At 40.3% G+C, this 22,956-nt stretch overlaps 1 protein-coding gene across 2 annotated transcripts in view; it reads left to right on the forward strand.

Annotated features, from left to right (window-relative positions):
• Positions 1 to 2,394: 2,394 nt before the first annotated feature.
• The window catches only part of LOC110488383 (beta/gamma crystallin domain-containing protein 1), an 80,316-nt gene continuing 59,754 nt past the window's right edge, over positions 2,395 to 22,956 (forward strand). For both annotated transcript variants that reach the window (XM_036971163.1, XM_036971164.1), the window contains exons 1-2: positions 2,395 to 3,168; positions 12,934 to 13,045. In XM_036971163.1, the coding sequence (XP_036827058.1) occupies positions 2,996 to 3,168; positions 12,934 to 13,045 (285 nt within the window). In that variant the 5' untranslated portion in view covers positions 2,395 to 2,995. The remainder of the gene's footprint in view (positions 3,169 to 12,933; positions 13,046 to 22,956) is intronic.

A 22,956-nucleotide genomic window follows, 5' to 3' on the forward strand; every position in this document is an offset into this window, starting at 1 on the left:
TCAAGGCACACTTAACCAGCATGGCTACCACAGCATTCTGCAGTGATACACCATACCATCTGGTTTGCGCTTAGTGGGACTATCATTTTTCAACAGGACAATGACCCAACACACCTCTAGGCTGTGTAAGGGACATTTGACCAAGAAGGAGAGTGATGGAGTGCTGCATCAGATGACCTGGCCTCTACAATCCCCCGACCTCAACCCAACTGAGATGGTATGGGATGAGTTGGACCGCAGAGTGAAGGAAAAGCAGCCAACAAGTGCTCAGCATATGTGGGAACTCCTTCCAGACTGTTGGGAAAGCATTCCTCATGAAGCTGGTTGAGAGAATGCCAACAGTGTGCAAAGCTGTCATCAAGGCAAAGGGTGGCTACATTGAAGAATCTCAAATATAAAAAATATTTTGATTTGCTTAACAGTTTTTTTGGTTACTACATGATTCCACGTGTTATTACATAGTTTTGATGTCTTCACTATTATTCTACAATGTAGAAAATAGTGAAAATAAAGAAAACCCCTTGAATGAGTAGGTTCAACATGTTCAAGATAGCATGCAAAGGTTGCAGGTCTGTGGAGATCTCCATAATTATTATAATAATCTGCAATGAATCTTGAACAGCATTGAACACTTATGTATTACACACTATGTAATTTTAATGTAATCTCAACTACAATCCAGGTAATTTGGTTGTGTTATTAGATGAAGCATAGTGGTAGCACATTCAATTGTTGTATACATCCCCAAATATCTGGCATTGTATTCCCATTTGAACTTTTAAATAGTTGAAAGTGCATTGATAACACATTTACATGAAAATTATACCAAAAACCTGGCATTGTTTTTCCTCTGTAATTTGGTTGTGCTTTTAGATGGTTGAAATCATAGTGATAAGACAATGAGAATTCAACAAACTTCTGGCTGTCTTTTCAAGTGGGTGAATAAAGGTTGAAATCTCATTGATCAACGTCTCAACCAAATATGACCCATTTCTCCACTGTTGAAATTATGTGGTGTGCTCGGTGGGATTTGTGGTTTATTGGAAGTGTGGCTTTCAGTTAGTTATGTTTGGCCACCCATCCCATGAGAGTGAATGTCCTTCCAGTTCATCTGAATGTCCTTCCAGTTCATCTGAATGTCCTTCCAGTTCATCTGAATGTCATTCCAGTTCATCTGAATGTCCTTCTAGTTCATCTGAATGTCCTTCCAGTTCATCTGAATGTCCTTCCAGTTCATCCGAATGTCCTTCCAGTTCATCTGAATGTCCTTCCAGTTCATCTGAATGTCCTTCCAGTTCATCTGAATGTCCTTCCAGTTCATCTGAATGTCCTTCCAGTTCATCTGAATGTCATTCCAGTGCACCGCTTGCTATGAATTCTATCTGATGGTGTTTGCATGTTTAGGTAGAAATACAAATAATGTCCCGTTTGGAACACTGACAAGTAGAGAGCATTCCAAAATAAATCCAATCAGTCTGATTGGGTGCCTACGTGGCTGCAATAGACTTCCTCACGGCTCATTCTGCAGTATGGAGGCTATGGAAGAACAAGAACAAAGGTTCAAAAAACACCCAAATATGATGTCCTCTTAGAGAAACGTCAAAGCTCGCAGTATAGAGATGCAGGTCTTTAGATGTTGTACACATGAAATTGTGTCATTCCAGTTTACTATATTCTATTTTGTGCGACTTGAGCGGTTTCCCCTACCAGCTGCGCTGTGTGGGCTAGATGGAGAACTGCATTTCAACCCATTTTGCCATGATTCAGAGAAAATGTTGCCGTTTTAAAGCTAATTTCCTTTAATTCTACACTTTTTACCATCGTTTATGACGTGTTCATATGCTATCTAGCCGGCCCTCGGCCTCCAGGGGGCCCTCAATCCTGTGTGCCTGTTTGATAATCCGGACCTGCTCTCAGTGTAGTGTTGCAGGTCTTTAGAAGTTGTATATATGAAATTGGGTAATTCCGAACTTTTTCTGTACAGCTATATTCTATTTTGTGCAACTCGAGCGGTTTCCCCAACCAGCTGTTCTGCGCAAGCTACATGGAGAAGCAGCACAGCTGGTAGGGGAAACTGCTCGAAGTTCTAGGGGGAAAAAATCGGAGCTCTAGGAGGAGGCCTGAGTTTCCGATTTGGAATTTCGAGTTGGATGACCTTTCAAAACAAATATTCCCAGTCAGAGCGTGTTTTTTTCCTGAGTTCTCAGTTTTCAAAAGCGTGCTGAAGTTGGAGGCAGGAGTTTTCCAAGTTGTCTTGGGTGCAGCATGATCCTCAAGTTTCCAACTTGGAATTTAGTGTTGGATGATCATTCAATCCGATTTTTCCCAGTCGGCACTCCGTTTTCTTCTGAGCTCCTAGTTGTCTTGAACGCACTGACGTCAGATTATCTAGCCAAAAAGCATATATGACATGTTATATTTGTCTGAAAATCGGTCTATCAATAGTCTGGCTCTGCTTGTGTCTATATTTGAGCGATTTACGCATCTGCATAAATGTGGATTTCCTTAAAATGCTTGGCCAACGCATCACAAGGGCTAGCTTTGGGCCACAACATCGGGAGCCTGTGTATTGGGTACAGCAGCAACATGGTGCGGTTCAGACAAAAGTTGGATTCAAACATGTATTTGATAGTGAGGGACACATTTGACTTTACGACTGGTAAATTGTTCCTACAGATTATACATATGCTTTTGTTGACAGGAAACTTTTTTTTGTGTGTGAAGTCGGCAACATTGTTATGGTGTTACTTTCCGTCGATACACACCGGAACGATGCACAAATCCGGGAGTCAAACCTACACTCCAATACACAGACTCCCGGTGTTGTCACTCATCTGTGCGCGACTGCGCGTGCAACCGGAGAGAGTGAAGCGCGAGGATCAGTTGTCATCTTGCTGTCAGCAGGTTCAGCTAAACTTGTGTTTTCCATGTCAAGATTCGTGACAAATCGGTGTTTTGCCAGATCTCGACCTCGTGTCCGGGAATACACGTAAAGATGGCGAAAAAGAGTAGTTCCAAAAAGTCATTCAAAAACTTGTTTTCTAAAAGCGAAGCCAATTTAACCGACCCGGTGGAGAAAGATGACGGTGGACGTAAAATGTTTAAACTCTTCAAATTCAAGAAAAAGAGGAAACCCAACAAAGATGAAGAGAAGCAAGTCGTCGCAGGGTAGGCTATGCCAAATACTTGAAATGGTTCCAGGATTTTCTTGTTGAAACAACATACTGGTTTGGTGGAATGACACCTGTCGTAAGGTTGCAATTTGAACTAATGGTCGTGATAACGTTACCATTATAATGTTCTACTGTAGTCCACAGACTTTGAATAGCACACTTTATTTATTTTGTGCATGACTTGAAATTAATCCACACTTTCGTTCTATTTGTTGCCCGCATCTCTAAACAGTGGGAACAATTAGGCTTAAAAATATATATGTGGCTTGGGTCTTCAGCCAGACCTTTCGGTTAGCCTACTGGCCCAACATTCTAACCTACCTTTCCCAGTAATTGACTGGATAGTTGACATTATGGTTCATGATATAGTATAACATTGCATACATCTGCAGGGTTTATTCCGTTTGTGCTGTAGCTATTTAAAATGTGTAATATTTAGTGGTTGGCTGTAGCTAGTGTCAAACTTCCGACCCTGGGTTTCAATGCCAGGACACTTCTAACAGAGGTAAGGTTTAATTGTCAGGGCTCCAGACCAACTTTTTCAGTTGGTAGCACCATCCCGTCGTTCTGCAGTGTAACACAATAGAAAAAAAATAGGAATAATCATCTTATTATGTGATTATAAAGTCATTCACAATGCTTTATTAAGAAGGGGACTACTCAGTTGGAATTCAATAAATAAAATAATTCAGTGATTGTCATGAATTTAAGGTTGACAAGTAGGCTATTTCTGTTATATTTTAGGCTACTTTCAAAATAGGGCCCAAAACACATTAGGTAACTAACTCTAAATATACAACCTACTGCTAGTAGCAATGTATTAATCAATAAATGTAATGTCCTAAAAAATACTTAGCACTTGCGATGACCGATGCACATTTCACACGCTCCATATTTGAAATCCATATCAGATATTTATTTGTAAAACAGTGCGTTTTGAGGTCTGTATTTAGCATTGAGAAACAAATACCTACAGAAAGCTGAGACCCTCCTTTCTATAATATGGACAACTGGTTGCTTCTAAATAATAATTATTCTAATGGTTGATGTTTTGCATGACAAGAAATGAAAAAGCCAGGTAGGAGTTATTGACAAGGTAGGAACCAAAGTGTTGGTCAGTGTTTCCCAGGGGACCCTAATTACATTTTAATAGATGTTACATTTAGACAAATATTACAGAATAGGCTCTCTGATTCAGAACATACTGTTCCGCAAACAACATGCTGATCTACACCACACTGAATGCAATTTACAACCTCTATTAAGCATAGGGTTGCAAAGGTCGGAAACTTTCCGGTAAATTTCTGGAAGTTAGCCCGGTAATTTTTGGAATTTTAGCATATAACAGTTAACTTTCTTTGTGGGATACACATAAGGCAATTCTAGGTCTTGTGGCATATTTTGGTTAAACTATCCCCAATTCAATGGAATTGCAACCCTCTGCATGCACAGTGCATTCTTCCATCACATGTACAGCTGATTCTCAAGATCTTGCACACTAATGAGATGCTATTGAGCCCACACTACTACACTGTCAGAGCCAAGAACTACATGCTTTCTGGTAAGTTTTGATTACAATACTGGGTGGGGTGAATATATTTTACATGACATACATTATTTTTTGTTAACTAGTAAATAGTAGCCTATAGCAAAGTGTGTTTAAATCATTTCTAACTTGTTAACATTTTCTGCTAGTTAGTTTTTGGTACCATGTGGGTTTTAGCATGCTTGAGCCTGCCAACTGAGGAATGTTAATTCACCTGTTTCCATACATGTTTCATTTTAAAACATTTATCTTACAAAGGAGCTGTTTAATAATCTAACTGCTTAACTATTTTTTTTTACCCATTTTTTTCTAATCTTTACAGGAAAATGCCACGGAGACTATCTGATGTGTGGAGACATTTCACTGCAGCTAATGTAGAAGGAAAAGCTGTGTACTTTTGCAAATACTGTGCCAAATCATATGTGAAGAATGCAAAAAAGATGCAGAATCATCTGGCCATGTCCATAAAGTTCCAGCAAGCAACTTCTGACAAAAGTCCCTCTACTTCTATTTGAGGTGAAAATTATGAATCGGACACCTTATCGATAGCAACAGCTCATGGTCCTCCTGGAATCAGAAGCTTTTTTGACTCAATGGAGGAACGTAGTCAGAGAAATGCTGATGAATGTCTTGCTCGAGCTGTGTATGCAACTGGTTAACCTCTGATGCTCACAGGAAATGTGTATTGGAAGAGATTTATGAATGTTCTTCGCCCAACATACACCCCTCCACCAGACATGCTTTATCTACTCATTTGCTGGATGCAGAGTTCAACAAAGTTCAAGTGAAGGTCAAGCAAATTATAGAGAAACAGACTGTATTGCAATCATCTCTGATGGGTGGTTGAATGTTCGTGGGCAAGGAATAATTAACTACATAATCTCCACCCCTCAACCAGTATTCTTCAAGAGCACAGACACAAGGGACAACAGACACACCCGTCTCTACATTGCAGATGAGCTGAAGGCAGTCATATATGACCTTGGACCACGGAAGGTATTTGCACGGGTGACAGATAATGCTGCGAACATGAAGGCTGCTTGGTCTAAAGTGGAGGAGTTCTACCCTCACATCACACCCATTGGCTGTGCTGCTCATGCATCGAATCTGCTCCGCAAGGACATCATGGCACTGAAAACAACGGATCCACTCTACAATAGAGCCAAGGTAATGGTTAGGTAGGTGAAGTGTCATCAAGATATAGCAGCATTCTCCCTCACCAAGCAAAGTGAGAAGAATAAGAGCACCACATTGAAGCTGCCCAGCAACACCCGTTGGGGTGGTGTTGTCATCATGTTTGACAGTCTCCTGGAGGGGAAGGAGTCTCTCCAAGAAATGGCCATATCACAGTCTGCTGATATGGACAGCCCCATCAAGAGGATCCTCCTGGATGATGTATTTTGAGAGAAAGTGGTATGCAGCCTGAACCTCCTGAAACCTATAGTAGTAGCCATTGCATGGATTGAGGGAGACAATGCCATCCTGTCTAATGTTCAGATTCTGCTTACAGATGTAAGAGAAAAAATCCGTACTGCCCTGCCCACTTCACTGTTGCTCCAAGCAGAAGAAACTGCAGTTCTGAAATACATTTTAAAAAATGTGAAGACTTCTGCCTGAAGCCCATACACGCCGCAGTGTACATGTTGGACCCCAAGTATGCTGGCAAGAGCATCCTGTCTGGTGCAGAGATCAATAAGGCCTGTGGTGTCATCACTACTGTGTCTCGCCACCTTGGACTGGATGAGGGCAAGGGTCTTGGCAGTCTGGCGAAGTACACTTCCAAGCAAGGGCTTTGGGATGGAGATGCAATATGGCAGTCGTGCCAACATATCTCATCAGCCACCTGGTGGAAGGGACTTTGTGGATCTGAGGCTCTTTGTTGCCTCCATCATCCTCCAAATCCCACCAATATCAGCCACCTCAGAATGCAACAGGTCCTTGTTTGGGAACACACACAACAAAGTACGCAACAGGCTGACCAATACAACGGTTTAAAAATTGGTGGCCATCAGGGCAAATTTGAGGCTTTTTGAGCCTGACAACGAGCCATCCTCAATAATGTTGGAAAGTGACAGTAAAGATGAGGCCTCAGAGTCTGATGTTCACAAGGTGGACATTGAGGAGGTCCAGGGAGAAGACATGGAAGCCTGAGACGAAGACAACCAAAGCTTTAGTTTCTAGACTATCATTTTATGTTGAAAACGTTTTTGGTAGATGCGATGGTTCATTCAAAATTCCCTTTTGTTGTTCAGTGAAATCATCCCATGTGAAGAGTCAACTCATTTAATTCAAGTTCAATTCGTAACTAAATAGTTGTTTTTATTTCTATTGGAAGGATTTAATCATTTGCAATTATGTCTAGTATGATAAGGTAAAAGGTTTATGTTTCTGTCCCCATATGATATTGTAAATATATCCAATGCAAAAAACATCTACATTTAAATGGCATTAATATTATTTTGCATATATTTTCGTTAATTCCCAGGGAAAGTTTCCACCTCTGAATATTCTCCAAAATGTGCAACCCTAATTATGCATGAAGCATATTGAGAATCTGACTGTCGATAAGTACTTAAGTATCACAATAGGAGGCTGTTCCTTCTCTTGCTAGAACAAAATACGTACCTGCTGCGTACCGAGCTGGTACCGACGAACCGGATGTTTCTACTTGTAGAATCGCAATGCTCCTCAGTCGCCCGATAACTTGGCTTTGAGCCAATGATAGAGCACAAATCTCCATGTGGGGGAGCTGACAGGAGTGACAGCAAAAAGGAAAAAAGTGTTGTGCTCGCTAGCGAATGGCACGCTAACGGTTTAGCTAGCGTTAGCTAGCGAGCTAAAAAAAACTGTCTATGGGCTGACACTTTGGGATTATGGAGAGTGAATTAAATTGTTTCTTCGTCATCTTGCTAGCTAGTTAACTAGCTGTGGCCATCTGGCTAGTATCAACAAGGGCTTTCTACAACAAAAGCAACATTAGCCCCACTAGCAAGCTAGTTAGCCAACATTGGAAAGCTTCAAAGGAAAATACAGAGGGAATAGCATTGCCAAACTAAGCTTAAGAATGGAACTCTACTGCCAATTTTTGTTTTAGAGTATTTCAACAAGGCTGATAGCTTCAATGTCGATGTGGTCGAACACAAAAGAGATTGACTGCTGACACTGTTCAGAGGTGCTAAGTACCCCCTGCACGCAAACGTTTGATAATTGTACTGGTATGTGGGATCCATTAGAGTAAACGTTTGCTTTGCTCTAGCTCAGTGCATTAGGTGCAATCATGTGGTTTTGTCGTTTTAGAAAGTGGCGGTTGACATCTGTTTTTATTGGCACCAATACACCAGGTCGCCTTATTTGAACAATCCCAACTATACACCTCAATTCCTGGATCAACAGCAAGAGTAAACATCTCCTTTTCATAGAAGAGTTCATTCAAAGGCAGGAGGGCCAAACCAGTAAAACAATGGAGTTGAGGTTTAGGCAGTGTTTGTTTTGGTGGTGTTAGTCACTTCCAGGGTATCAAGGGTAGTTGCCATGTTTGACTATTTAGTATAGACTTTGGTGATAAATCACTTCCTTGTGTTATAAAATACATTTTTACCAAGACAAATATGAGTATTCATGTTCTGAATCGTTCAGTGGGGTTCTTTCTCTAACATATCATTGACCTTATATCCAAAAAGTCCGATTTTTGTAACCTAATATATCCATTAATAATTACAGAGCCCTGTTGACATAGCAGTGCAGGTCACTCTGAACAACTTTTGAAGATTTTTGCATTTCGTGGTCGTCGTCTTCAAAGTTTTTTCAGTGTGTCGCAAAAGTAGCATGACATGAGCTGAATTTAGTCACCCGAATTCTGGCCATCAAAGATAAAAACCCCAATAACTTCTGAGCGGATTATGATAGAGGCATGAGGTCTGGACCATTGGTTTTCTTAGAGGATTATCTACACATAACCCACAACCCCTTCTAGTGAAACCACCTTTATCTCTTCAATGGGGAGTGGTGAAGGGGAAAGGTTTTAAGTACACATGTCTCATTGAAAATGGACATTAATCCCATATGTGAGACTCAGAACGACATAAAATACCATTACAATATCCAGTCAGCATTGCCAAAACCACACGGGTAAAGATGCTTCCAAATATAGAGCACTCCATGCCGTTTAGTCTAAAAATCCAGTGTGGAGTGTTAACGGAACTTATCACGTAGTGCTCAGAGCAGTTGTGTGACAAGAGGCAACCTGGCCTCAGCATAACCCTTTTTTCACAATTTTTAGAAATAAAATTTGTCTTGACACAACTCAAGGCACGTCCCACTCCATTCTGCCCTTGTGCGTAGCTTAGCTTCTTCACGGCCATCTGTCTAGCCAGAATTGTTGCTACATTATCTGTATCTAAGGAGGACTGTCTATATGGACATATTTATGCCTTAGCACAGAGAAGGGGCACAAAGAGAGATTGGGTACTTTTCCCACCACTTGTCCACACTCCCCTCTTCATAGTTCTACAATGGTAGCTAAATCAATAGTGAAACCAATATGTGCTTGATATTTTTTGACCCAGTACCTTCTCCCATCTCTGAAAGTTACGTTGCCTTCTATTGTTCATGTTTAGCCATTTGACTATTGATCCCAACTGTCATGTCCACTCAGTGACCCCGGTACACGAGCATTCTTGTATGCTCCACAATGCGTTTTCTGGATCTCGAAACGACGCTTCCGTCAACAGACCTTATTGGTTTACTGGGTGTGCAAATAAGAGTTTGTTGACCTGCAATTAAGGCATATCAGAAAGAGATAATAGTAGTTTACTCTGTAGAATTCTCATGTTTTATAGCACTGTATTTATTGCCCAACATTTGAGTTAAACAGACTGAGTCGAATAGATGTTGGGTGAAACTTCCTAGACTCCAACCGAACATCATATTATACATGCATGCTTGCACATGTGTCAATACCAGTCTCCCCCTTACTACTACACTGAACAGAAATTTTAAAACAACATGCAACAATTTCAAAGATGTTACACATAAGGAAATCGGGCAATTAAAATAGATTCGTTAGTCCCTAATCTATGGATTTGACTGGAAATACAGATCTGCATCTGTTGGTCACAGATACAGTAAAAGGTAGGGATGTGAATCAGAAAACCAGTCAGTATCTGGTGCGACCACAATTTGCATCATGCAGCGCGACACATCCCCTTTGCATAGAGTTGATCAGGCTGTTGATTGTGGCCTGTGGAATGCAAAGTTGCTGGATGTTGGCGGGAACTGGAACAGGCTGTCATATACATCAATCCAAGGCATCACAAACATGCTCAATAGGTGACATGTCTGGTGAGTATGCAGGCCATGGAAGAACTGGGACATTTTTCAGCTTCCAGGAATTGTGTACAGATCTTTGCAACATGTGGCTGTGCATTATCATGCTGAAACATGAGGTGATGGAGGCGGATGAATGACACGACAATGGGCCTCAGGATCCTATCATGGCATCTCTGTACATTCAAATTGCCATTGATAAAATGCAGTTGTGTTCGTTGTCCGTAGTTTATGCCTGCCCATATCATAACCCCTCCGCCACCATGGGGCACTCTGTTCACAACATTGACATCAGCAAACCATCTGTCATCTGCCTTGTACAGTTGAAACCAGGATTCACTCTCAAGAGCACACTTCAGTGGCCATTGAAGGTGAGCATTTGCCCACTGAAGTCAGTTACAATGCCAAACTGCAGTCAGGTCAAGACCATGGTGAAGACGAAGAGCACGCAGATGAGCTTCCCTGAGACGGTTTCTGACAGATTGCAGAAATCCTTCGGTTGTGCAAACCCAAAGTTTCATCAGCTTTCCGGGTGGCTGGTCTCAGACCATCCTGCAAGTGAAGAAGCCAGATGTGGAGGTCCTGGGCTGGCGTGGTTACATCTAGTCTAAGGTTGTGAGGCTGTTTGGACTTACTGTCAAATTATCTAAAAAGACGTTGGTAGAGAAATGAACATTCAATTATCTGGCAACAGCTCTGGTCGACATTCCTGCAGTCAGCATGTCAATTGCACGCTCCCTCAACTTGAGACATCTGTGGCATTGTGTTGTGTGACACATTTTAGAGTTGCCTTTTATTGTCCCCAGCACAACCTGCACCTGTGTAATAATCATGCTGTTTAATCAGCTTCTTGACATGTTACAACTGTCAGGTGGATGGATTATCTTGGCAAAAGAGAAATGCTCACTTGACAGGAATGTAAATAAATGTGTGCACAAAATTCATGAGAAATACACTTTTTGTGCACATTGAACATTTCCGGGATCTTTTATTTCAACTCATGAAACATGGGACCAACACTTAACATGTTGCGTTTATATTTTCGATTACTATACACTGAACAAAACTATCAACGTATCATGCAACCGTTTCAAAGATTTAGCTGAGTATAGTTTGTTGTCAACCTTAATTAGATTATATACTGTGTGCATGTGATTCTATTAACGATTAAGGTTGGCATAACGCATTGTTTGAGCAGAACTTTAAAATCCCAAATTGAATTTGTGTAGAATAGTCTGAGCCCTTAAGGTGAGCCTTACAGTATATTAAATCATTTGAATAGGGAAACTGGGTGGCTCGGCTGGCCGTGAACCAATATACATGTATATCTCTATGCAAATCCTGAACTGTTAAAGCATTCTGTCTAGTTGCACTGAGGCGCTTCTCACTTTCTCCCTCTATTTCTGCCTATGCAGCTGAAGGAGGCACCTGTCACCTGCTCTTTAGGTATGCCCAGTTGAACAGCAGCCAAATCATGTCTTAGATAGGAAGATGTCGGTCTATGAGCCTTTATGTGAAGTCTTTATGAAGCCCACACAAGCAAGGCATTGTGCTTCTGTCAGGGTATACATGTCGCCAGGGAAGGATCTTGGAAGATGACATGACCCGTCTACATGCATCAACACTCTTCCCTCTGAGCCAGAGAAACCCCATGCTTGTCTTCTCTGTGTGATGATGGATGGACAGAATGATTGACAGGCCAAGCACTGCAGATGACTGCAGTATGTAGAAGACATTGAACCTGTCTAATTTTATAGCGCTCGACAGTCTCTCCTTAACAGCAGACATATACTGTATTTTAGGGAGGGATGCTGTACCCTTGAGGTGAAAATATGGAATTTGGAATTGGATCACTCCAATGGATCATCTGCCACTCATTCAACTTCACTCCCTTTACATGCAATACCTCATGACATTGGCGATGTCTGTCTATTGTAACAGAGATCATGTTTTTTTTATATACTGTATATTTTACTTGATATTTTATAAACAATACAAAACATACACATACAAACATCAACTACATCACACCTGCCCAGACCCACTAGCACACACCCCCATGGCCTTAAACGGCACCATTTTGTTTCTCTCTGTCGCCCACACACTTTCTATTTTTAGATAATAAAGCATTTGACCTTTCCATTGCGTTAACGACTGAGGATTGGTTGATTTCCAGCTTTTAAGTATACTATATATTTTTAAGAGAGACGAGAAAGGTATCGTCCAACCAATCAGGTATCTCACTGCACCCTCATATGCCTTGTCTTGATATATGCAGACAAATGGATTAAAAGTGCATTTCCATTGTAATACTTCTGACAGCCAACTTTCTAACTCCGCACATAGCTTGTGAAGGCCAGATGACCTGGCCTGCACAAACACCCAACTTCAACCAAATTGAGATGGTTTGGGATGAGTTGTGCCGCAGAGTGATGGAAAAGCAGCCAACAAGTGCTCAGCATATGTGGGAACTCATTCAAGGCGGTTGGAAAAGCATTCCGGGTGATGCTGGTTGAGAGAATGCCAAGAGTGTGCAAAGCTGTCATCGAGGCAAAGGGTGGCTACTTTGAAGAATCTCAAATAATTCCATGTGTGTTATTTCATAGTTTTGATGTCTTCACTATTATTCTACTATGTAGAAAATAGTAAAAAAAATTAAGAAAAACATTTGAATGAGTACAGGTGTGTTCAAACTTTTGACTGGTACTTTATAAAGTATCAAATATTTTCTCAAGCAACCTGAATATGGTCCGTCTGCACATTCTAAAGGTGGTTTAGTGTTAATAGCTCAAGAGGTTTAAGCGCTAGAGCGAGTGGAATAATAAGTATGTAAGAAATCTAGAGTTGCCTTCAGCAAGCACACCTAATCAGGTTGTGTTTGTTCTCCAGTGCTGCTGAGACCAATGGATCAGGTGGTGATGCCCTGGGGAGGGATGCTGAGGACTGGCCTGATGTCAGTCACACCAAGAAGACCAGATCTCTGACTGCTCCTAGATCAAAGGTCAGTTAAGGCACCCGCATGCATCCCAACTGACACAGTTCGGTAGAGTTTATGCCTATATTTTGACGACATTTTGTGACGTTTCGGTGGAATTTGGTGAGGGGGTTTTCAGTTGTTCGGGCACACCACATTTTTTCTGAAGGCAAGCCGAAGTTCGGACCAAAGTCTACGCCCCTTCGTCGGTGATTGGTCAACAGTAGTGATTCTTCAATAAAGTACTTCTTGTCATTCAACGAGATGACTCATTTTCATATTTTTCCATTGACAAATACTGCGCCAAACACCTTATTTAGATGTAAAATTGTGTGACTAATATCTCTTTGAAACAAACGTCAAAATTAATGACAGATTTCTTGAGTTATTTTAGATTAATTCAGACTATTTTGAGTAAGTATATACTGGCTTCGGCACCTCAAAATGGAGAAACGAACACTCGTTTGGTTCGGCTAGGCGACTAGGCGCCAGTCGAAATAAAGCTTGTTGATGCTTTTAGGGTCTGTAAGTCCTTCTGGAGATACAGTGCATTCGGAAAGTATTCAGACCCCTTCACTTTTTCCACATTTTGTTACATTACAGCCTTGTTCTAAAATGTATTCAATGAATTTTAATCTAATACCCCATAATGACAAAGCGAAAACAAGTTTAGACATTTTTGCAAACGTATTAAAAATAAAAAACATAACTTACTTACGTATGTATTCAGACCCTTTGCTATGAGACAAAATTGAGCTCAGGTGCATCTTGTTTCCACTGATCATCCTTGAGATGTTTCTACAACTTGATTGGAGTTCGCCTGTGGTAAATTCAATTGATTGGACATGATTTGGAAAGGCTGTCTATGTAAGGGACTGTCTATATAAGGGCCCAGAGTTGACAGTGCATGTCAGAGCAAAAACCAAGCCATGAGGTCCAAGGAATTGTCCTTGGAGCTCAGAGACAGGATTGTGTCGAGGCACAGATCTGGGGAAGGGTATCAAAACATTTCTGCAGCATCGAAGGTCCCCATTACTTTCAAAAATAAAAGTTATATTTCGATGGAAATATATGGGTAGCCATGAGAAAGAACCGCTGCCTCATATAGCAATCAACTATCGAGGATCGCTATGGAGCGCAATCAGGCGATGTAGGCTTGTACATTATCGTCCATCCTTAAAACAAACAAACACACACACACACTCCCTCTGTGTGGTTACAGTAGGCTAACGTATGTCATTGGTTTTAAGAACAGCAGTAACATCAGGCAGGATTTAGGCTACCAACTGCCTAGCCAGTTGTAGCTCAATCTTGGGTGCAATGATCACGCTCCTGCACTGACTGTGTGGAGGCTCATTGATTTAACGTTACATTAGCCTACATGATACACTAGTAAAGTAATGAAATATATAGCTGTCGGCTATATTAGCCACGACTTACCGTTCTTTGTGCAGCTTCAAATGTTGAGCCTCTGTCTGTAATTTTCTTCCCACATGTTTTGCATGTTGCAGTCCGTTTTCTGTTGACTACAGCGTAGTCTTTTTTATCCGAAAATAATCATTTGGGGTATCATCTTTCCAAGGGATCCATCTGAATTCACCCGCCGACGTTCCTCTGCACTGACGCACACCTTTTTCCCAACTGGCACAATTTGATTGGGCTGCTGTCTGATTCAAACTGTAACCCATTAAATGAAGAGTTGATGCGCTGCACACTTTTTTAAATAGCATCATTTTTCATATTTGGGCTTGGAGAGGGTATCAAGTCAGGTCGAGTCAAAAGGCTCAAGTCCAAGTCAAGTCACGAGTCATTGGTGTTAAAGTCAAAGTCGAGTTGCAAGTCATCATATTTGTGACTCGAGTCCAAGTCATATGACTCGAGTCCACACCTCTGCTGTAAAGTAACAAAATGTGGGGAAAAGGAAGGGGTCTGAATCATTTCCAAATACGCTGTAAGTTTGTAATGTTGGTGTGAGCCACACCTGGGTTAAAATACTATTTCAATTACTTTCACATACTTTGAAATGTAAGTGTTTTGATATTTCTTCTTTGAAAATAAAAGCATTGGAATGTATTTAGAAATACACATGGAAAGTATTGGCATATATTTCAAAATACAAATACTTAAATACTCCAATTCATTTGAACCCTGGTATGTTTGGCCCTACCGGTATGTATTTGGAAACAATTATTTGAAAATAGTTTCAAATAGCCTACTATTTATTGGAAATGATTTGAAAATACTTTCTAGTGCTCAGTGATTAAGCAACATTTTGTTTTTTTATAGGTTATTAAACAACTAATTGACAGATGTCGGTTCAATTACTTGAATTCCATTTAGTTTTTGGGGGTGTGGATTTTGGCCACATTTTTTGAAAATGCAAAAACACCCTGAAAATAAGTATTTAAAAAATCTGTCATATTCTTGTACTTTAGGCTATCCTTTTCTCTCAAACAAACATTAGGTCATCTGTGTCGCCACCACTGTCGGTCCATCTGGAGATCTATTTAAGCAATAATGTATGAGAGGCCATGTGTTATGACATTTTTATCATGGCTGTGCTGTGGTCATAGAATATACTGTAATGTATGTCCAAAGTACTTCAGTTGTTCCTTTCCCTTAAACCTAATGTAATGTGAAACTGTTGTAGCTCATCACACGACATGGGCTTTACCTCTGTGTTTGTCTAGGTTGTGTCTAGGATATCTCTATGTTTGTCCTAGTCTAGTGACTCCATTTGTATCTCAATTTTGTCCAATGCTGTTTGCTGTAGTGTTTTCAGGCTCAACTGCCAGTTCTGTGTGGATATTTGTGATGATGGTCAGTCAGTATATTTGCTGTGGTATTATCCCAGTGGAGTTCCAGTTCTAGTAGATGTTTGCTCTGTAGTCATTGTCCACTGTCCTCAGTCTTTTTTCAGTTAAGCCCAATATGGGTGCAGCTGATCCGCGTACTGGATCTTACCACTTCACTTTCTGTAATGACTGTAGCTCAGTTTGAGAAATAGTAATGCACATGAATCAAAAATGTAATTATAGAATTATATCATCATCGGAATAGAATCATAGTTACAATTCTGTAAAAAAAAAATATATATATTTTTGTATGCAATTATGTCAAAAATATATTTCCTTATCAGCTTAACAGCTATGGTATCCATTTAATATGCTTTACTATAGTATGACTGTAGCTCACTCCTAACTGTTAAGGTGCAGCATCTTTTTTCAGTAGTGGTGCTTGGGTAAAGAAATTAAGCCATATTATACCATATGTGTTCTGATAATTGCATGCTTTTCTTTATAAATCCTGTTAGTTCATATGCCTTGTGACCGTGATATATAGGCCTAAAGAAGACAGTAAGAAGACGGTGACAGAATAAGTTCAACCACACCTTTTGTTTCATCACAAAACTGGAGAGCAACCACTGTCCGGCAAAGTCCACAATGCGTATTGCATGTAACAAACAGTCACATGGCCTACAGCACGGTCAAGCAAGTTAATGTTTCCAACCACTAAACAACTATTCATTTAGATCCACAGAGAGTTACCGGAAGTCGCAAAGAAAACAGGAGCCGCCTCCCGTATTCCAGCACCATTTCAACTTCAACATTTCAACATCATCAAATCACCTATGCTTAGTCTAATACAATGACAACTAGGGCTGACCCCAATAAGTCGATTGTTTGGTCGTTAGGCTGTTAGTCGACCGAGATTATTTTAGTCGAGCAGTAACAAATATATATTGCTGATTGATGGCCTAGAATAAAAGCCCATTTATGCTTGATTAGAAAATGTGGTCAGTGGCTCCATATGGAGAGTGTGATGCAATCGCTGAGCCTACAGAGGCCAAATCGAGCTCCGTACCGCATCGCCATGCGCTTTCCACATTTTGTAACAATGCGGAGGGCTCTGTATAACTCAGCATGGATTGGTTGATGGTAGGTGTGGGCGGTACATCCTGTATAAACACAAACTAATTTCCTTGACAACAGCTCTGCTCCACAAAGCGCAAGAGGTATGAATGCCCCGACTTCTGCTGAGGCCAAATCAGCGTAAATGATGCATGGTTAATGACGATGTCGGATTGACTAAGCGCCCAGATGCACAACGCACTTCTCTCTCCAGAATGCGCTCTCCTGACAATTTGTACACATTCCTTGTTTCATAACTTTATTGTGTGTATTGTTTGGGTAAGATTGTTTGTGTTAATCAATTACCATTTACATACAGTATATCACCAGTAGTACATTTACTGTTAATTCTTATCATTTCTAATCTACAATGTTTAACTTTGTTTACGGTCATTTATTTTAATGCATTCAATATTATTATTCCTGTTCTCATTGTCAAAAGTGGACACATTGTTTGCAGAGTTTACAACCTATGCTACACTTGTGAGAAACAAGTTTTGGTTTATTTAATTTAATTTACGAGATCTGTCAATTTCATCATTGTCTTTTGTTTGGAGCACTCTTGTAAATGTCGAGTAAGGACGTGCAGGCATGGAAGTAGGCCTATAGGCTACCTGGCCTGCGTGCAAATGTAGGCATGTAGTGGTTAGAGTGTTGGGCCTGTAACGGGAAGGTTGCTGGAACGAATCCCAGAGCTGACAAGGTAAAAATCTGTCTTTCTTCCCCTGAGCAAGGCAGTTAACCGAAGACACCTGGTAGCCCCCCGCACCTCTCTGATTCAGAAGGGTTGGGTTAAATGCGGAAGACACTTTTCAGTTGGATACATTCAGTTGGACAACTGACTAGGTATCCCCCTTTCCCTATGTGCCCATTTGTGGATCTGATAGTATTTCTGATTGGCTTAACCAACTAACACTAATAAATGACCTGTGGAGCTTCTCAAAGTGATGTTTCCTTCACCTCAAACAGCAAGCAAACAAAGTATTTTGAATTACAATAGTTCCTCAATGTATTTGAAAAATCTTTCCAGCTCTCTCCCTTTCAATAATCAGCCGGTGTGAAAGAGAATAATGTCATGCTCTGATCCAGTGGAAACATCATAAAATAGGCCCACCAGGTCACTTCTTAGCAGTGCTTGACTTGGACTGAAATAGGTTCCGGTACTCATTTTGGGTGCGGGTACTGTTTATATTTAGGTGTAGGAGCTCCACAATACTTTTGAGCTAATATTCTATAAGAGGAACAATAGCTCAATCAGTAGAGAATCTAAGGTGCCGGTACTCTGCTCCGGTGAGCCCCTGCCCAAGTCAAGCACATCTTCTTTTCTCTTGCGCAAATAGCCTACAGCTGTGTCTGTCCCGAGGACACTGGCACAGGAAACTGAGGGCCCAGAATATTTTATACAATGTTGCAAGTTTCGGGGTTGGGCCCAACTTAATAGTTGATACAATGTTTCGAGTTTGTTGCAGACAGACCATGCATAGCTAAAATGATCTAGGATATCTAATTCAGCAGGATATTTTCTACCTGCAGGCTATTTGTTTGCTTTATGTAGTCTTTTTAGATAGTTGGCAATATAAGTTACTTTTTATGTTTTGTATCATTTTCATTTAGATTTGGATAGATTTTGATTAACCACATGACAATGATTTTGAGATATAAAGATGTTATTATAAATTAGATGAAACTTTCACTGAAATGTGAATATGAATACCATAACTGGCACGCATATTAGTCCAATCAACGTAAGCTAAATATGATGTTCATGGTTCTGATTCCTATGTGTGTGTGTGCGTGTTCCTTTGTGCAAGTAGAAAAACATGTTGACTCACCCTACTCGTAGAGAAACGCCAGTGCCAGCCTCCTCTCTTTCATGCTGACGAAACTATCACTCTGTCATACCGTACACATTTTTATTTTTTGTTGTCCTTGGCTACCTGGCTAATATGCTTGCTCACTTTCTTTCATTGGCAACGTTAGCTCGTTAACATTAGCCTTCTACTTCTAGCTACATTTTGAACTTCCATCCTCTCAGGCTAGGGGCACAATGTGTGAATCAATGGTTTGAGCAGAATCACAGTTATAATCATTGGTCAGTACGGAGAATTAAGTAAAATCACAAGTCTAATCACTATCTTCATCCGTGGCTAATATAGAAAATGGGACAATTTTATCTAGCTAGCTATCCACCGGAGGACAACAACACAACGAGATGCATCAATTCAAGTTGTTTCGGTCAATAATGTATGCTCTCAATGAGATTGATTTGATAGGAGGGACGCCAAATCCAAACTGGCTTCCCTTTACATTTTTTTTTTGGTGCGCCAGGACCATTCACAGTTGAGCTTACTATTGGCTATTATTTAGCCATTTAGGCCAAATGCTCACTGGCTTCCCTTGCATTCAATGCTACAGGTGGCAACAATGTCATACTCTGTTGGACCAGACAGCATCAGATAGATGGCCTACACATACAGAGACAGGTTAGGTGCTGTTTCCCTCGCTCGGATGTTTTCTCAGGTAAGATACATTCAGCCTCTTGCGAATTGAATGAACATTGTGAAACGCAGAGACGAAAGAAACGTTATTATTGATATATTTTCCCATTTTTGGGGGGGGGAGCCTGGCTTCCCTTGGTATCCATAAATACACACCACTGTCTGTTTGAGAAGCCTAATCGCATAAGGGCAGCTACTGCTTTTGTTGGTGTTATTATGGTGTCCGTCATTCTGATGGAGAAACCATCTGGGTATTTCTCTTAATTTTCTCAAGGCTTGTCAGAGCAAGGAATATACTCGGGGTCTTATTTTTGTTTGTGTTAGAAAATGCGTATCGCCTCTTTAAAGGTTAGTGTGTGTGGCCTCTTTCTAACAGTAACTGCATGCCAGTCGTAGTCCCCCTCCACGCCCTCTGTCAGTTCTCAGTGCAGTCATGACCGTGCAGTACACACCCACACACAGACTAATCACACTGTGATCTGTGTAGCAGTCATTTTAAGCGGCGTTGTAATTTGAATCATGATGTTATCAGGTTCTGTTATTCCACGCTAGAGGGAGATACAGCACAACGGGTTGTGGTGGAGCTCTGTCCCCCTCTGCTGTGTGACTGTGTGTTGCACATACCAGGGTTCAAATACATGTGTATTTGTATTTGAAATACTTATCTTCTGTTTCTTTTTTTTCTGTAGCCGAATCATAGCCAGAACCACCTTGTCGACCGCTGTTGAATAATTCATCAATAGTCAGACACATCTAACCTTTTTTAAAAATACCGATTTATTTATTTAGTATAATGCAATGAAAACGTGCAATGTATAAAAAAAACTTTGTTTTTACTGAAGTGCCATAGCCTATAGCGCTCTACAACCCCTCGCATCATCAGTTGGAAAGAGGAGGAGGTGTAGAACGTCTATTAGGTAAAGTTTATCTACATGAAAATAAAGTGGATAAAACGTTAAAAAAAAATGAATGTAGGCCTATTTAAACTGTTTTGACGGTTGTTTTTTGTTCACGACGGTCTTCATCCATCACCGTCAGTTAAACGGTTATTCAATTACCATCACGGCCCTACTTGTATTCTATCTACTTGTATTTTGAATGAAAAAAATATCCAAATACTTACTTGGAAATGTCTTTGAAAATAATTGAAATACGCGAAATAGTTTAACTCGGGTTTGGTGTAGATTAAAAAAGGGCCAAGCCAATAACAAAATAATGATCAGCTTAATAATTAGATTTATTTTCGTTTAATGTAGGCTATTTCTTGTTGCTAGATGTTTAGAATTGCTCAGAGGGATTAGGGAAAAGTTGCCCCTATTTTATATTTCCAACACATTAGTGAACACTTCTCAAAGTGTTCTAGTGAGTTAGGAGACACATCGGAACTTTCAATATTTGGTAGCTTTTCTACGTGTGTGTGTGTGTGTGTGTTGCTTAAAGGACCAATCTGTAGTTGGACTTATAAATTAATTATATACAGTCAAAGTCGGAAGTTTACATCCACCTCAGCCAAATACATTTAAACTCAGCTTTTCACAATTCCTGACATTTAATCCTAGTAAAGATTCCCTGTCTTAGGTCAGTTAGGATCACCAATTCATTTTAAGAATGTGAAATGTCAGAATAATAGTAGAGAGAATGATTTATTTGAGCTTTTATTTCTTTCATCACTTTCCCAGTGGGTCAGAAGTTTACATACACTCAATTAGTATTTAGTAGCATTGCCTTTAAATAGTTTAACTTGGGTCAAACGTTTCAGGTAGCCTTCCACAAGCTTCCCACAATAAGTTGGGTGAATTTTGGCCCATTACTCCTGACAGAGCTGGTGTAACTGAGTTAGGTTTGTAGGCCTCCTTGCTCACATATTCTTTTTCAGTTCTGCCCGCAAATTTACTATAGGATTCTATGGCTTTATGATGGCCACTCCAATACCTTGAATTTGTTCCTTTCCTTAAGCCATTTTGCCACATCTTTGGAAGTATGTTTGGGGTCACTATCCATTTGGAAGACCCATTTGCGACCAAGCTTTAACATCCTGACTGATGTCTTGAGATGTTGCTTCAATATATCCACATAATTTTCCTACCTCATCTATTTTGTGAAGTCCCCCCTGCAGCAAAGCACTCCCACAACATGATGCTGCCACCCCCGTGCTTCACAGTTGGGATGGTGTTCTTCGGCTTGCAAGCCTCCCCATTTTTCCTCCAAACATTATGATGGTCATTATGGCCAAACAGTTCTATTTTTGTTTCATCAGACTAGAGGACATTTCTCCAAAACGTGCAATCTTTGTCCACATGTGCAATTGCAAACCGTAGTCTGGGTTTTTTATGGCGCTTTTGGAGCAGTGGCTTCTTCCTTGCTGAGCGGCCTTTCAGATTATGTTGATATAGGACTCGTTTTACTGTGGATATAGATCATTTTGTACCTGTTTCCTCCAGCATCTTCACAAGGTCCTTTGATGTTTTTCTGGGATTGATTTACGCTTTTCGCACTAAAGTATGTTCATCTCTAGGAGACAGAACCTTCCTGAGCGGAGTGACGGCTGCATGGTCCCATGGTGTTTATAATTGTGTACTATTGTTTGTACAGATGAATGTGGTAAAGGCTGGCATTTGGACATTTGACTTGTGGAGGTCTACAATTATATTCCTGAGGTCTTGGCTGATTTCTTTTGATTTTCCCATGATGTCAAGCAAAGAGACACTACATTTGACGGTAGGCCTTGAAATACATCCACAGGTACAACTCCAATTGACTCAAATGAAGCCAATTAGCCTATCAGAAGCTTCTAAAGCCATGACATCATTTTCTGGAATTTTCCAAGCTGTTTAAAGACACAGTCAACTTAATGTCTGTAAACTTCTGAACCACTGGAATTGTGATACAGTGAATATAATTGAAATAATCTGTCTGTAAACAATTGTTGGAAAAATTACTTATGGATTTAACCGACTTCCCAAAACTATAGTTTGTTAACAAGAAATATGTGGAGTGGTTGACGAGTTTTGATGACTTCAACCTAAGTGTATGTAAACTTCCGACTTCAACTATATACCCATTGATTCTTGAAGCCCCATGCAGTCTTTTTAATGTTATTTTTAAATCATCACTTTGTGTTCAACATTTGCAAACACCTAGTTTGCATTACTCTCCATATTCTTATAATTTTTTTACAAAAGGAAAAGGCTTGCTGTCGCCCAAGGTTAACCTCTAGCGTCGAGCAAACCCGTATCCGGGAGCGTAATCATAGCCTCAAGCTCATTACCATAACGCAACGTTAACTATTCATGAAAATTGCAAATGAAATTAAAGAAATATATTCACTCACAAGCTTAGCCTTTTGTTAACAACACTGTCATCTCAGATTTTCAAAATATGCTTTTCAACCATAGCTACACAAGCATTTGTGTAAGAGTATTGATAGCCTAGCATAGCATTAAGCCTAGCATTCAGCAGGCAACATTTTCACAAAAACAAGAAAAGCATTCAAATAAAATAATTTTCCTTTGAAGAACTTCGGATATTT

The sequence above is a fragment of the Oncorhynchus mykiss genome, chromosome 32, assembly GCF_013265735.2.
Source record: "Oncorhynchus mykiss isolate Arlee chromosome 32, USDA_OmykA_1.1, whole genome shotgun sequence".
NCBI classification, from domain to species: Eukaryota; Metazoa; Chordata; class Actinopteri; order Salmoniformes; family Salmonidae; genus Oncorhynchus; species Oncorhynchus mykiss.